Below are 12,898 nucleotides of genomic sequence, written 5' to 3'. Positions count from 1 at the left end.
ATCATACGGGAAAATAAAAACAAATTAAATTTAATTGTTCGTTTGATTTATTCTTCGCAACTCTCACGAATGGACTCCTCCTGGGAAGTGTTTCCTTTTCTTCGACTATCTGTGGGCGCGATGTGGCCACTCGAGCCGAATGGGAGTTAATCCCTTTCTCACGCGTGTGACCGCAGACTGATTTATGCGTGTCCCTAAAATGTGTATCAGGCGGGAACCAACGCTCGTTCTAGTGCCGTCATCATAAATGGTTGCAATTATTGTCGTATCGTCATGCTGAAATTGGGTTTTGTTTTTTCTTTCAAGCTGATAATATTGAGTGGTTTCCATAGTCTTGTGGCGCCTCAAAATTAAACGAGGCTAAATTGAAACTAAATTGTTTTTTTTTTGTATATTATACCTTGTTATCAGTATTTTCACACTGTTTTGAGTTTTACCTTGGGGTGTTAAGTCGTGGAGATCCTGCTACACATTTTGAACACTGCCTAACAACGGTAAATACTTAGAAAACAGAAATGGTGGAAATCAAATCAAATCCAGCCTCCAATTGGACGAATAAATCTTCATCGCTCTTTGCCATATCCTTTCGTTTCCTTTTAAATGAGATAGTTTTTCAACATTCCTGTTCATATCCCTCGATTCCGCACTCAAATGAAGGCGTCCGGTTTTTTGGCCAGGGGTCAACATTCAATCCAAAAAGAACGCAAAATGACGCCCCCAAATCACTCCTGCAATAAAATAAAACGGGATACAAATGGAACGGTCTTTCCGGACGGCGATTTGTACGAACGGAAAAATCAAAACTCCGAGTGTATGAATTTTTTATGTCGGGCGATCCATTTATTTCAAACGGTCAGCAATTCGACTGTTTGTGGGAGTTGCAATCCTCAAAAAAAAAGGAGGAATCAGGAAATTTTCACACATACAAAGCAGGCAGAAAAGTAGGTCTACTTCTCGATTTGCCAGTAGTGGAAAAGAACACAGCTTTATTTTAAAAAAATGTTATCAAAAAGGAACTTCTTTTGTTTCGAAGAGAAGCGAATCAGAGATGCAAAAAAGGTGTGCTACATGAGTGTACATTTATTTACTTCTGGCCCGAGCTCACAGTGGGCCAAAGGCCACTCTGAAACACGATGAAACCTATTAAATTGATCGGCAACGAATTGGATTCCGGCAGCAGCCCTTGTGCCCAAAAGCTAAAAAAAGGGAAGCAATAAAAATAACGCAATATGATTCGGTGTCCAACCGTTTTTCTCGCTCCACTTCTCGTGTAGGCTATCGGGTGGCCAATCGACCAACAACCAGGGCTGGGTTCGTCCGATAGGCAACCAGAGTTTCACACTCTATTTTAACTCAATTAATTTTTCACAAACTCCCTCCCAAAAAACAGCACAACGGTGTTTCGGTAGGAGTGTACGAAGATTCACGATTACCTCCCAAACAAAAAACCGAGGTTATAGAGCTTAATGGTAGCATCGAGCGGGACTAAAACACATCGTCCAAATACACATTCACAGTGAAAAATAAAACACCAGTCCGATGGTAGCTACCAGTTACACGCTCCATGACGCGCCTCCCGGTCCGGTTGTTGTTGTTGACGTGAAGGGTGTATTAAATATTTAGCTGTGCATTTTAAACGGACCCGATCCGGTACTTGAAAAGTCAATTTCGACTCACGGCGCACCCCTCCGTCCGACTGCCGTTGATTCTTGATTTTCCCACTTACATGCTTACCCTCGTCTCGCTGACGGAGGGAGTTGAACGGCAACAATTGCCAATCGAGGAAAACCCACCTTGCGCGGAACAATTCCGAGTGCATTCGCCAGATCCGAATGCACCGCGCTTGAAACTATTCAAGCAATCATCAAACAACGAATGTCCCGGAGGAATAATGCTCTTCCCGGCTATGGTTCCCGGGGGAACATGGCTTCTGGATTTCATCTGGTTTTTTGCTGCCTTCCCACGAAGGGAACCGATTTTTGCCTGTGAAAAGAGCGATTTCCGCTTCATGCATCCCGCGAACTGCTGGTGGATGCTTGATTTCATAAATTTATTAACTCCACCACCGAAACAACCATGCATCTGCGAAATGTTTCAATCGGACCAGTTAGTAAACGGTTCGCTAACAGTAGACACTCTGCTAGATTCACCCTCGTTGCCTCGCAATCCTAATAACATTATAAATATGTTTATCATTTCCCCTGCGCAAAACCTCCTGGTTGGGAAAATCACATGCGAAAACGATACGCTTGCCAACGCCCGAAAAGTGCGCCTCATCGACCCATTAATCGCTCACGAATTACGCCCGGGGCACCGCAACAGCGCGGAAAAACAAGTGCACTCGCGAGGGCCTGCGAAGTGTGTTGGTTTTCCCCTAATCCCGGGGGTTCGCCTGCTCGGGCCCATGAAATTCCCATCGTGCTGGCAACGATTAGCGAAGGGCGCATCGTCACGTGGCTTACCCTGATGCCCGATGGAGATGTCAGGTTGTTGTGCGCCGTTCGAGCGAGTCTTTTTTCCGGTGCGATGAGTCCCTGGAGACCCGTCGGATGCCAGGATCCCTGGACGCACCGCAGCGTGATGGAGGTGCCCGGTGCGTGTGAGCAAGCTAATTGAATTATTTTCTCATGAGCGCACGTTGAACGCACTTTCACTTCAGTGCTGTACAACTGTGACGTCCGTCTGGTGCACTCCCAGCTCAGTAGGATCTTGATGAAATCGTCTTTTCTGGGAAGCACCGAATGTCTTTGATGAAAATTGTTGATTAATCGTTCGTTTCGAAGCAGTTTTGCCGTTTATAAAATAGAACATAAAATGGTACATTTCAATAATGAAAATTATTTTAATTCTTTAACGTTGAAAAGTGAGCAGGTTATTAAATAACATTTTATTTAAAAAACTTCCTTCTATCTTAATTTCTCTTCAACCATTTCTGCACATACTTCCAACTCACAATAATGTTTTATTTGTCCATTATCATCTCAACTACGTGGTAAGAAACATGAAAAACTCGAAGGCTAACGATTAACTTGCTGCCAAATTAAGCCAGCTCTTCATGAGCTTGGCACTGGTTGTCTGGAATTTATTAAAAACAAGGTCGTTCTTTGTTTCTAGTTTTTTTCTCTTCAGGTAATCAATGTCCATTCCCATGCAATCCGGCGTTGGTTCTTTTTCATCGGATTTTACTAATTCAAATAAATTATTCACCGTCCGGAGGCATCATCCTCCATCACGTTTTGCTCGAATCTTCTAATTCGCGGAGTACGCACGGACGTTCTAAGGCAGTCTCCCAATCCTATGTAACACCGCGAAAGCGTTGATTAAAATCTTGCAAATTGAATTCTTTAAAGATAAATGAATTTCACCTGACGGTTAAGCACCTCGGGCTGCGAGGATTCTTGGGCAGTTGTTAGGAAAAACAAATGTTTAAAAAGAGAAATTTAGGTATATCAAAGCGGTCCCAAAGTAGCGGAGTAAAGTTGCTAGATGAGATTACTGAAATTTGGTATAAGGTAAGTCATGCTGCAGTAAAGTCTTCTTGCAGAAATAGGCTTAGTTATTAGAAGTTAAGCAAACTAACGTGTTTTGTATTGACTTTGAGAGATAGCAAATGTTTTATCGCAATGGGGTTTCTTTCAGATCATGCTCACCTCAATTTGACTTTAATAAATTAATAATGAAGTAAACAAGAAAACAAAAAGATAGATTTTCACGAAAACCTTATGTCCGGAATAGTGTCCTCCCGTTTGTCATGCGGGAAAAGCAAAGTCTTGTTGATATGATATTTGCTTCCCGGTCGAGAAGTTGGGTTCAGTTGATCGCTGATGGTAGGCAGCAACGAAACATACCCAGGGGAATGATTTGTGCCCAAAAAACAACAACCATCCTAAACTCCTCATCACGCAGACAGGCAATCATTCATCCACATAAATTAATTATAAAGTAATACGAAGCTGTACCGGTGGCAACCGGCCGGGATGAAAACAGGACATCGTACTTTTGCCGAGAAAAAAAGGGGTCCGCTACTGATGCCAAACATGCATCCGAACGTTTCCCGGAGGACCCTATCCTACGAACGCACGAAGCGATAGCGGAAAAACTGGCGCAACGGAAGCGACCCAATGCCGTGGAAAAGAGTCGGCAGCACGGTGAGGTTATGTTTATTTTGATTACTGCTGTTCTTTTGAAGTGTCTGGCTTATCCCGGTGGCAACATCGTTGTCCGATTCGTTACCCCTTGGTGTTTGATTCGCACGCGTCCTGATCCCTCGTGAGTTTTGTCGTTCAATGCAGGACAATAATCCGAGAAGGGAGTGAGAATATAGTGCTCGATTAGATCGCAACATCAACAGCGGTCGAATGACAAGGTTCTATCTTTTTTTTGATCTATTCTTGGATAAGGGAGATTGCACATGTACAGAGTGGAACACAAAAGAGATAAATCGCGATTGTACCCACGCCGATCGAATTACAGATTGTCCGGTTTTCGACGCAGAATTGCGAGGTCTATATGTTTAGATTTTTTTTTTCTCTCTGCCAATCATGTAGGACAAGTGTTTCCCGTAGATAGTAAATTGCTACGTGATCCTCATAGAACGTGCAGGTCACCCTTTCAGGGTTGTTGCAAATAGGAACTAACTGCAACAAATATCCTCACCACTAAAATATATTTAAAAAAATAATGTAGGATTCTAATCTACCCATTGTATTAAAATTATTATGTCTTCCATTCATCTCGGAGTAGATTGGGATTATTCAAGTAACAAACGATATTAATTTTAACAGAGGAAAGAAAATGTCAGCATTCCTTGAGCCATGCATCTGTCTCTTTGGTTACCTTCCGAACACTTTAATTTTTTTTTGTATCAAACAAGACCGAAAAATGCTTTTAAAATTACTCATTTCCAAACCGGACACTGCTGCATGCCACCATCGACGGCAGCGAGCCGTTCTAACAACCCAAGCTTATCGCCGGAAAGGAAGATATCCGCGTCGCAGCAGACGGGTCTTCTCGTCTAACCCATAATTTGTCCTTTTTCCGACCGACCGACCGATCCATCCAATTATCTGCACCCCGGGAGGTGCATCAGGTCGATCTAGGCAGGGACAACTTCATTTCGGTACCTTTGTACCAGAGCAAGAGACAACTTGATCCGTGCCTTCGGGTAGCTTACCTCAGTCGCTAGAGTAATGTTCCAGTTCCGGCCCGAAAAGAAACAAACAAAACGCCCATTTTGCTTCAATGTGACAAGATGCCTTATCTTTTATCCTCTAATTATGATACACTTTTTTTTCGCCGTGTTTAGGTCCAATCCTGCGAAAGATCGTCCCCCTCGCTGGAGGTAAATATGAACATGACTTCCCACAAGCAATGTGTGATTCACGCAGCACCGTTAACTACAACCGGAAACCGTGCGTTTTTGTGTATACCGATGGACAAGGAAAGCTGCGGACCGAAGGTCAAAACTTCAACAAACGTCAAACTTGGATAATCGCTACTCCTACATATTCTTCCTCTCTCCCAACCGGCTAGGCCGGTTATTACATTGGTTTCCTTCCCTCATCACACTCCCCCGAGTGGCTCATTACGTATGGTTCCCTCGGGATGAGTCCCGCGAATGTACACGTGGATAATCCACCTTACTTCCTGCACCTGTTTCCGCTGATTTTCGGCTCGTGATGACGTCTGACGGATAGATTGGTGATGTTTAGGCGAGCTTCTGGTGCGTACCGGTGGCGATTTCCCGCTTGTAGCGCAATTCGTCCCCGGTGGTTCGACCGTTGAGCAGTTGGTTTCCGCTGGTTGCTCCGTTGGCAGCACCCGCATTAGCCTCGTCCGGATCAATTAGGAACGGTGGCAGCACGAACGGGGCACCCGCCGCTTCGGAGCTGTCGAAATCGTTGCCCAGCTGCAGAAGGTCCTTGCTCTGGTGTCCGGCGAGTAGATTGGCTATCCGCAGATCGCATGGATTACGCAGGAAGCGACGCAACAGTGCCCTACAAAATGGAAACGTACTGATCAGGTTTCGGTCTTCGAGAACCATTTGGAACAAATTCGGTCATACTTCTCACTAGCCTTCAGCAGATCCAGGCCTCCAGGAGGGATCCGTGAAACCAGGACCTGATTGGGGGTTGTGTCTGAGGACGAGGATCGTTTGCCGTTGGTCCATCCACGAGAGTACTGGAACGTTTGGGCGTTCACCAACACCACCAAACCCGCCATCAAAAGAGCGATCGTGCGTGTATGCAGCATAATAGAGCAGTTGGTATCCTGGCGTGTCCTAAGAAACGTAATATAACCTATTTTAGGTATATAATGAAGTTTCCGTACACTTAAGCTTCTCTATTATTGTTTAAACTGGAATTTTCACATTATGTAGTCCTGATTTCTATTTTCAATAGCATTTTTTTTTTTCATTTTGAAAAAAGTCTAAGCGCCTAGAAAGTGAAGGAGTCTTTGAGTATTCCGAATACAAATATTTCTAATAAACAATTCCAGCATCCTTGAATACCATTTGAACATTTTCACTTTATTTTAAAGAGTTCACCGACTATTCTGCTAACACAAATATCTTTTATAAAGGCAGAATCTCCCAAGTTTTTTCATACCTTTTTCAAAAGAATTTAATAGATACACTTATCACCAATGGCAATAACACTTGCAGTAAAAGTTTAAGTTTTCACTAAACCTAGAAATCTAAAACATGCGTTCGGTTTCTCTCGACTGTCCGTATGACTGTCTGTTCACTCGTCTATTATCGATTCACAACTGTTGCGCACTGCATGGCCAACGACAGGTTTATATAGGACAGCGCGGTTCATCCTCCAAACCATGGCCACCTTCCGAACATATCGTCCTGTCGAGACTTACAAATCACGCACCGTCTCGAGCTCAACCGCCACCCTTCAATTCACCGCATACTGAAGCAAGTCAAAAAACAGCCTCCAAACTCTTCCAACACTCTTCCACCGCCGACAGGACGGATCAGCATATCAAAGTCAATCAATTAAAGTGAATCGGATTGTGGGGGGGAGCTGAAATTATGCAAATTTTGCCAACCATCCAACCAAGACCTAAAACCATCGACAGCCGCTCGTCGACGAACGACACGCGTGTATGGAACCATATGAAAGGCTGTGAATTTCTTCGGGCGGGAAAACACACGCAAACAACCACCCACAACACGCCACCACACCGTGTGAAAGCATCTCCCGCGGCGCATCTTTGTCGTGTGTGGTATCATCTTTGATCCTTGTTATTATCACGCGCCCGCTACAAAGCCCGGAAGGATCTGAAGAGGTATCGGGAACGATGTGTGGGGCTTTCAGGGAGATTGAAAAACAAAAGGATCTAAATTACATTCCCGGGATCCGCTGACGTGCGAACGATGGGAGCGCCACGGAACTGTTCCTTATCTTCGGGCCGGCATGTAAGAAGGTGTATCATTTGCATAAGAAGGTACACACGCAAGGCACGCGTTCGTCATCGTTGTGGGGCAAGGAGATGCCACTCAAAAGCAAGATGGTAGTTACGAGCAATTAAGGAGGTATTGTTTGTCCATAAGGACGGACGGTACTGCTGCTCAACCTGTGGCATATGGTAAAACGCAAGTAGTTATCATACGGCAAGTAGCGTTGCTTCAATCACGGAATAAATTGCAAGGTCAAGTTCGTTTTGCGAACAATAATTGAATTTAATCTCTTTGAACCATTAACGCCATCGAACAGACAAGCTTCAGTTCACTAAATTATTTGATATAACATGCTGTTTTGTGTATCGAAATAAATTGAATCTATAAATGAAATAAATAGAAATTAAAACATTGTAAGTTTATGCTGGCCAGGTAGGAAAAAAATTACCCTGAGAAGATTACATTTCAATAAAACGGTAAGGGGTTCGGATTTGATAAGCATGTATTATATTTTGTCGAAAACGTTCATCTTTGCGTTGTTTTTAGAGTATTTATTGGTAATTCAAAGCGTAGCGTTAGATCCGATTAGAAAACGGAATGATAAGAATAATAAAAGAACAAATGAAATAACATAAATTTAACATTGAAAATACAGACCCCTGCGAGGATTACCTGTAAAACAGGTTCTTGAATACCGAAAATATATAAAATAATGTAAGAATGAAGATCCGGGTATTACAACTGTTCTTCCTTGATGACCGATTTACCCTCGGCATTGCGCGAAATGCGATAGTAGGTATCGAACTTCTCCAACTTCGTCACGAATTCTTCGTCGTGCGTGATGACAATGAGTAAAAAGTTCCCGTACTGGCGCTCCGTCACGATGTCCCGCAGGGATTCGCACAGCGATTCGATATTATCCCGGTCCAGATTCGTCGTCGGCTCGTCCAGCGCCATGACGCCGCATTTGCTGCAAAAAGCTTCCGCAAGCGCCAACCGAATGATGAGCGAGGCGAGGACCTTTTGACCGGCACTGCAACGACCTCGCATGTCTATTTCGACGTCATTCTTCGCCTGTACCACCCTGTAAGAGTAGACGCGACGCCGCTCTGTCCGCTCCGCCGACTCATCGTCCTCCGTGTTGATCCGGATGTAGTCGATATCGTTGCCCCGGTAAATGTCACGCCAAAGTGAATAGATTGACTGATTGATCGTCTTCATCATTTCCGTATGGTACTCGCGAAGGGCCCATTCGAGAGCGTCACGGTACTTCTTGATGTCGCTACTGATCTTTTTCAGCACCACCGATTCATAGAGTGTTTTCTTGTAGTTGCGCAAGGCGTTCTGGAACTCGCTTTTAGTGAGCTCCTTCCGAAGATCGTTCAACTGGCGCACCAGTTCTCCGATCTGGCCGTTTAGTTCGCTGCGCTTAGCCTGCAGTCCATCGCGAAGGTCCAACAGTCGGTTACGTTCTTTCTGCACATTTCCGACCTCCATTTCGCCCATACCCTTCATTAGCGTTTCCAGCTCACTTTCCATGACCGAAGTTTCGCGCATCAACCGCTTCAAGTCGCGATTGTCCTGCAGGTCACGCTCTCGCAACTGCTGATTCGCTATGTCCTGCTTGAGCTTCTCGATGTTTTTAGTTTTGGGTTCAATCGACGCTACGATTCGCTCGCGCTCAGTCTTCACCTGGTCAATCTTGCCCTTTAAACGGTTCAGCTCGGTGGTTAGATTCAAAACGGCCAGTTCATCCAGCTCGCAACCAAGCCGGATGATTTCAGTTTCTTCCCAGTTAAGTGCCTCCAGTGTCTTGCGAGCTTTTTGCAGCTTCTGCCCGTTCAATTCTTTCGTGCGCTGCTTCTGTTCCTGTTCTTTGGTGAGCTGTTCCTTCACCGGTTGCAGACGTTGTTCCGCTGCCCGAAGCTCACTTTCTAGTGTAGTTGTTTGTTCTTCCAGCTCGCGTATCTTGGTACGCTTCTGCTCCAACGTCTGCACCGATTCCTGAAGCTTAAGCTTTTTCGTTTTCATTTGGTTGTTGCGCGATTGTAAATTGTTAAGCTTCTCCGTTTTCGAGTCTATTGTGGTTTGAAGCTCATCAACCGAACGACGCTCGGTTTTCAGCTTCTCTCGCAGACTGTCACGCTCCGCTTTCAGCGACTCGATAGTGACACCTTCCGGAACTTTGTTTGCCAGCTCGGCTTTTAACTCTTCCACTCCGCGTTTCATTCGTTCCAGGTCTTTGCTAGTCTCATCCAGAAGGCTCATATCGCCCACGATCGTGCTGATGAGCTGCACATTTCCGGTCGGCTCTGAAATCGCCAGCAGATGCTCTTCCAATTCGTCCGATGCCGTCGTGAGACGACGTTCCGTTTCCTGCAGCTGCTGCTTAAGCCGAGGCAGTTCCTCCTTTTGCTTCTCCAAGCGCTCCGAAACGGGTTTCAGGGCCAACAGCCGATCGTACTCCAAGCGATCCTTCTTGAGGGTGCGCTCAAGGGTTTCAATTTTCTCCGGAAGGCGGCGGATCTCGTCCGAAAGTTTGCCACTGATTTCCTGCGCATCATCACCGCCCATCTCCTTATCGCACACCGGACAGCAACGATCGTTCTCGATGTTGGATATGAACTTTTGATACAACACCACGGCCGAGCGAGCCTCTCCGTGTTCGAGGTTGTTCTTGTTGATTTTATCGTTCAACTTTGCTACCACGTCTTCGTACGGATTTCCACGACAAGCGGCGTAGACCTTTTCCTCCGCATCGGCCAAATCGCGCTCCAAACGTTCGAGCTGCTGCTTTTGACTCTTCCTTGTCGTTTCCATTTCCGTCACCGTCGCCTGCGTACGACGAATTTTCTCGTTCATCGTCTTAATGTCCTTCTGCAGTGTATCGTACAAATCTTGCATATTACGCTTGTAGTTTGACTCGATCGTTCGATCGGGAAAGAGTCGCCGCAGGCTGTCGGCATGTTTGTTCTTCAGCTTTCGAAGATCCGACTCGCGACCGGTGTACTGTTGTTCCTTTAACGTCAACTCTCTGTCCTTCACCGCGAACTCATTCAACGTAGTTACACGCTCATCCAGCCGATCCAATTGATCCTGCAACTTATCGCGTAGCTCTTTCTTTACGGAGAGTTCCTTCTTCATCGCCGGTAAGTCTGTAGCCTTCGAGTACACCTCATACTCCCGTTCGAGCCGATCAATTTCTTCAATAAGCCGCTTCAAAGTTTCTGCAGAACGCTCTATTTCGACCAACTCGTTCGCCGTACGCTGTTTTTCCTTGCCAATCTGTTCCATCTGGCGTCGCTTCGATTGGCATTCGTTCTCGAGGGATGCTTTCGTTTCACGCAGCTTGTCGATGGCTTTCTGTGCCTTGACATCCTCTTCGTCGAATGTTTTGCCCATCGTTTGCACGTTAGTTTCCTCCTTACGCAGTGCATCACGAACGGATCGTAGGGCCGCATCCAAGTTGGCACCGCCGTAATCATCTTTCAACTGGAGCTTCAACTTTTCTCCCAACGTTGCTATTTTTTTCCCGCGGTCTGCCTGCAGTTCTCGCTCCCGTTTCTGTTTCTCCAACAGCTCAATGTTTTGTCCATCCATTGACTGAAGTTTGCCCTGCAAGGACTTTTCTTGTGATCGCAACGTTTGCAGAGCGGACTCTTCCATATCCAAGTCGGAGCGTTTGGATGCGAAAGTCTGTTGGAAAAGTACTATTTCAGCTTGAAGTTCCTCCAACGACCCTTCGAAAAGTAGGCTGATCTTCGATTTCAACTGGCGTTGTTGCTCATGTTTGCCCTTGATTCTATAAAGAAAAAAGAATGTATTGCACAACATTATTTTTATGAATTGGGAAACGTCAACGAAGACTTACTTGGATGAAAATTCAATCTTTTTTGCCATAAGCGAAGAATACTCTCGTTCAACTAAGGCCAACTTTTCCAACTTTTTCTGAATCGGTTCAATGTCGCTATCCAAATCAGTGACCGTCTGTCGCAGTTTGCTCAGCTTCTGTTCGCCACTGCCCAGCTGTAGTTGCTTTGCATCCGCCTGCTCCTTGATGTGCTGCAGCAACTTCAAGTCCCCGAGTTTCTCTTTCTGCCTCTCGGTGTACGCCTTGGACATTTTTATCAACTTATCAATCGCCACATTGTACTCAGTCGTACCGAAGATGGCATCGAAACGTTTCTTCAGCTCTTTGGGCTCTTCTAGTGGCCAGTTGGAATCTTCCTGATGGCAAAAGATGACGTTGTTCAGGATAGCCTTCGACACGCCCATCGCATCGCACATATCGTTGTTCAGATCAGCCGCCCTCGAGCGAGTCATCGTTGTTTTGGTGTTTGTCTGCGCATTTTCCATCGTTATGGTGGAATCGAGTGTTTCAAACTTTGGGTTGGCCCCCTTGTGGGTAATCTTCATGGACCGGATCGCCGTCACGCTGTTGCCGGTAACGTCCTTCACCATCAGCTTCACCTGGCCCAGACTTTCGACCGTGTTGAAGATTTTGGGATCGTGCACAAACCCGATTCCACGATTGGTCCCCGGCGGTACCTCGCCGGTCAGCCCGAACTTCAAGCATTCTATGACCGTCGTCTTACCACAACCGTTCTGTCCCACGATTAGCGTCAACGGAGAACGAAAATTGATTTTCTGCCGGCAATAAATAAGCGCACACTTATGAAAATTGGTAAACCTTATTAAAGCTTGATGGCGTACCTACCTGCACATCACCGCTGTCGACTCCAAAGCTGCGTATTCCACGTATTTCTAGTTTGCTTACCGTGGACATCTTGAAAATATTTCTACGAGCTATTCAAAAATCTCAGTCGACTTGATTCTGGACAATACATGAATTTACGCAAACTGCGCGCCAAACTGACAAATTGCCGTCACAACAGCGGCTCAGACCAAGGTTCTTCACCAGGTTCAGTCATATGGAGCAATTTGACAGCAATTATATGTGGGAAATTACGATAACCAAAAGGATTCATTTGCAAATAATATTTTAATTTCATTTTAAAACACTAAATAATTGAATAAAACATACAAAGACACATAAAAATCTCTGGCGATCACAACTCATTAAAAAAGTAATGATTCGTTCCAGTAACCTTGGTTTACTGGAACTCGGATGCGGTTTGAAAAGAATCACAAGACTAATAAGCTTCAATTCTGTTCAAAATCTATCCTGAAGAATATGTTAAAATAATAAATCTTTAAATAATTACACGAAAATCACTCATATAAAAGAACCAAGCGAATTGGTGCAAAATATTTTACTAGTTCTTTCTTGATACGGAACTAGGTTCGGTTCAGGTTTAAAGAACCCACCACTAGCTTCCATTTGGGACAGCAAACCGGGAATTTGACCTTTACCGTTTGACGGTTTTGTTCCGGCCAAGGACTTTGAACCGGTAATAGTACCGGTAGTACTATTACCGGTTAGGTGTTCAAAGTGCCAGAATTCTCCGAATGTTGACCAGTCGAAAG

The 12,898-nt window shown here is 45.1% G+C and overlaps 2 protein-coding genes across 2 annotated transcripts; both read right to left on the bottom strand.

Moving 5' to 3' along the window:
* Nucleotides 1–5,258: 5,258 nt before the first annotated feature.
* LOC131258834 (pro-corazonin-like) lies at nt 5,259–6,252 on the bottom strand. The gene is made up of 2 exons (XM_058260217.1): nt 6,065–6,252; nt 5,259–5,996 (listed from the first exon to the last, which is right to left on the bottom strand). Exons 1-2 carry the CDS (start codon nt 6,250–6,252, stop codon nt 5,708–5,710), a joined length of 477 nt encoding a protein of 158 aa, XP_058116200.1. The 3' UTR covers nt 5,259–5,707.
* A 1,702-nt stretch (nt 6,253–7,954) lies between these two features.
* Nucleotides 7,955–12,197, bottom strand: LOC131261510 (DNA repair protein RAD50-like). The gene is made up of 3 exons (XM_058263564.1): nt 12,129–12,197; nt 11,283–12,058; nt 7,955–11,213 (listed from the first exon to the last, which is right to left on the bottom strand). The coding sequence occupies exons 1-3, from the start codon at nt 12,195–12,197 to the stop codon at nt 8,147–8,149; spliced, it is 3,912 nt and encodes a 1,303-aa protein (XP_058119547.1). The 3' UTR covers nt 7,955–8,146.
* Nucleotides 12,198–12,898: the final 701 nt, after the last annotated feature.

The sequence above is a fragment of the Anopheles coustani genome, chromosome 3 (genome assembly GCF_943734705.1).
Source record: "Anopheles coustani chromosome 3, idAnoCousDA_361_x.2, whole genome shotgun sequence".
NCBI classification, from domain to species: domain Eukaryota; kingdom Metazoa; phylum Arthropoda; class Insecta; order Diptera; family Culicidae; genus Anopheles; species Anopheles coustani.
This window is presented reverse-complemented; position numbering and strand designations above follow the sequence as displayed.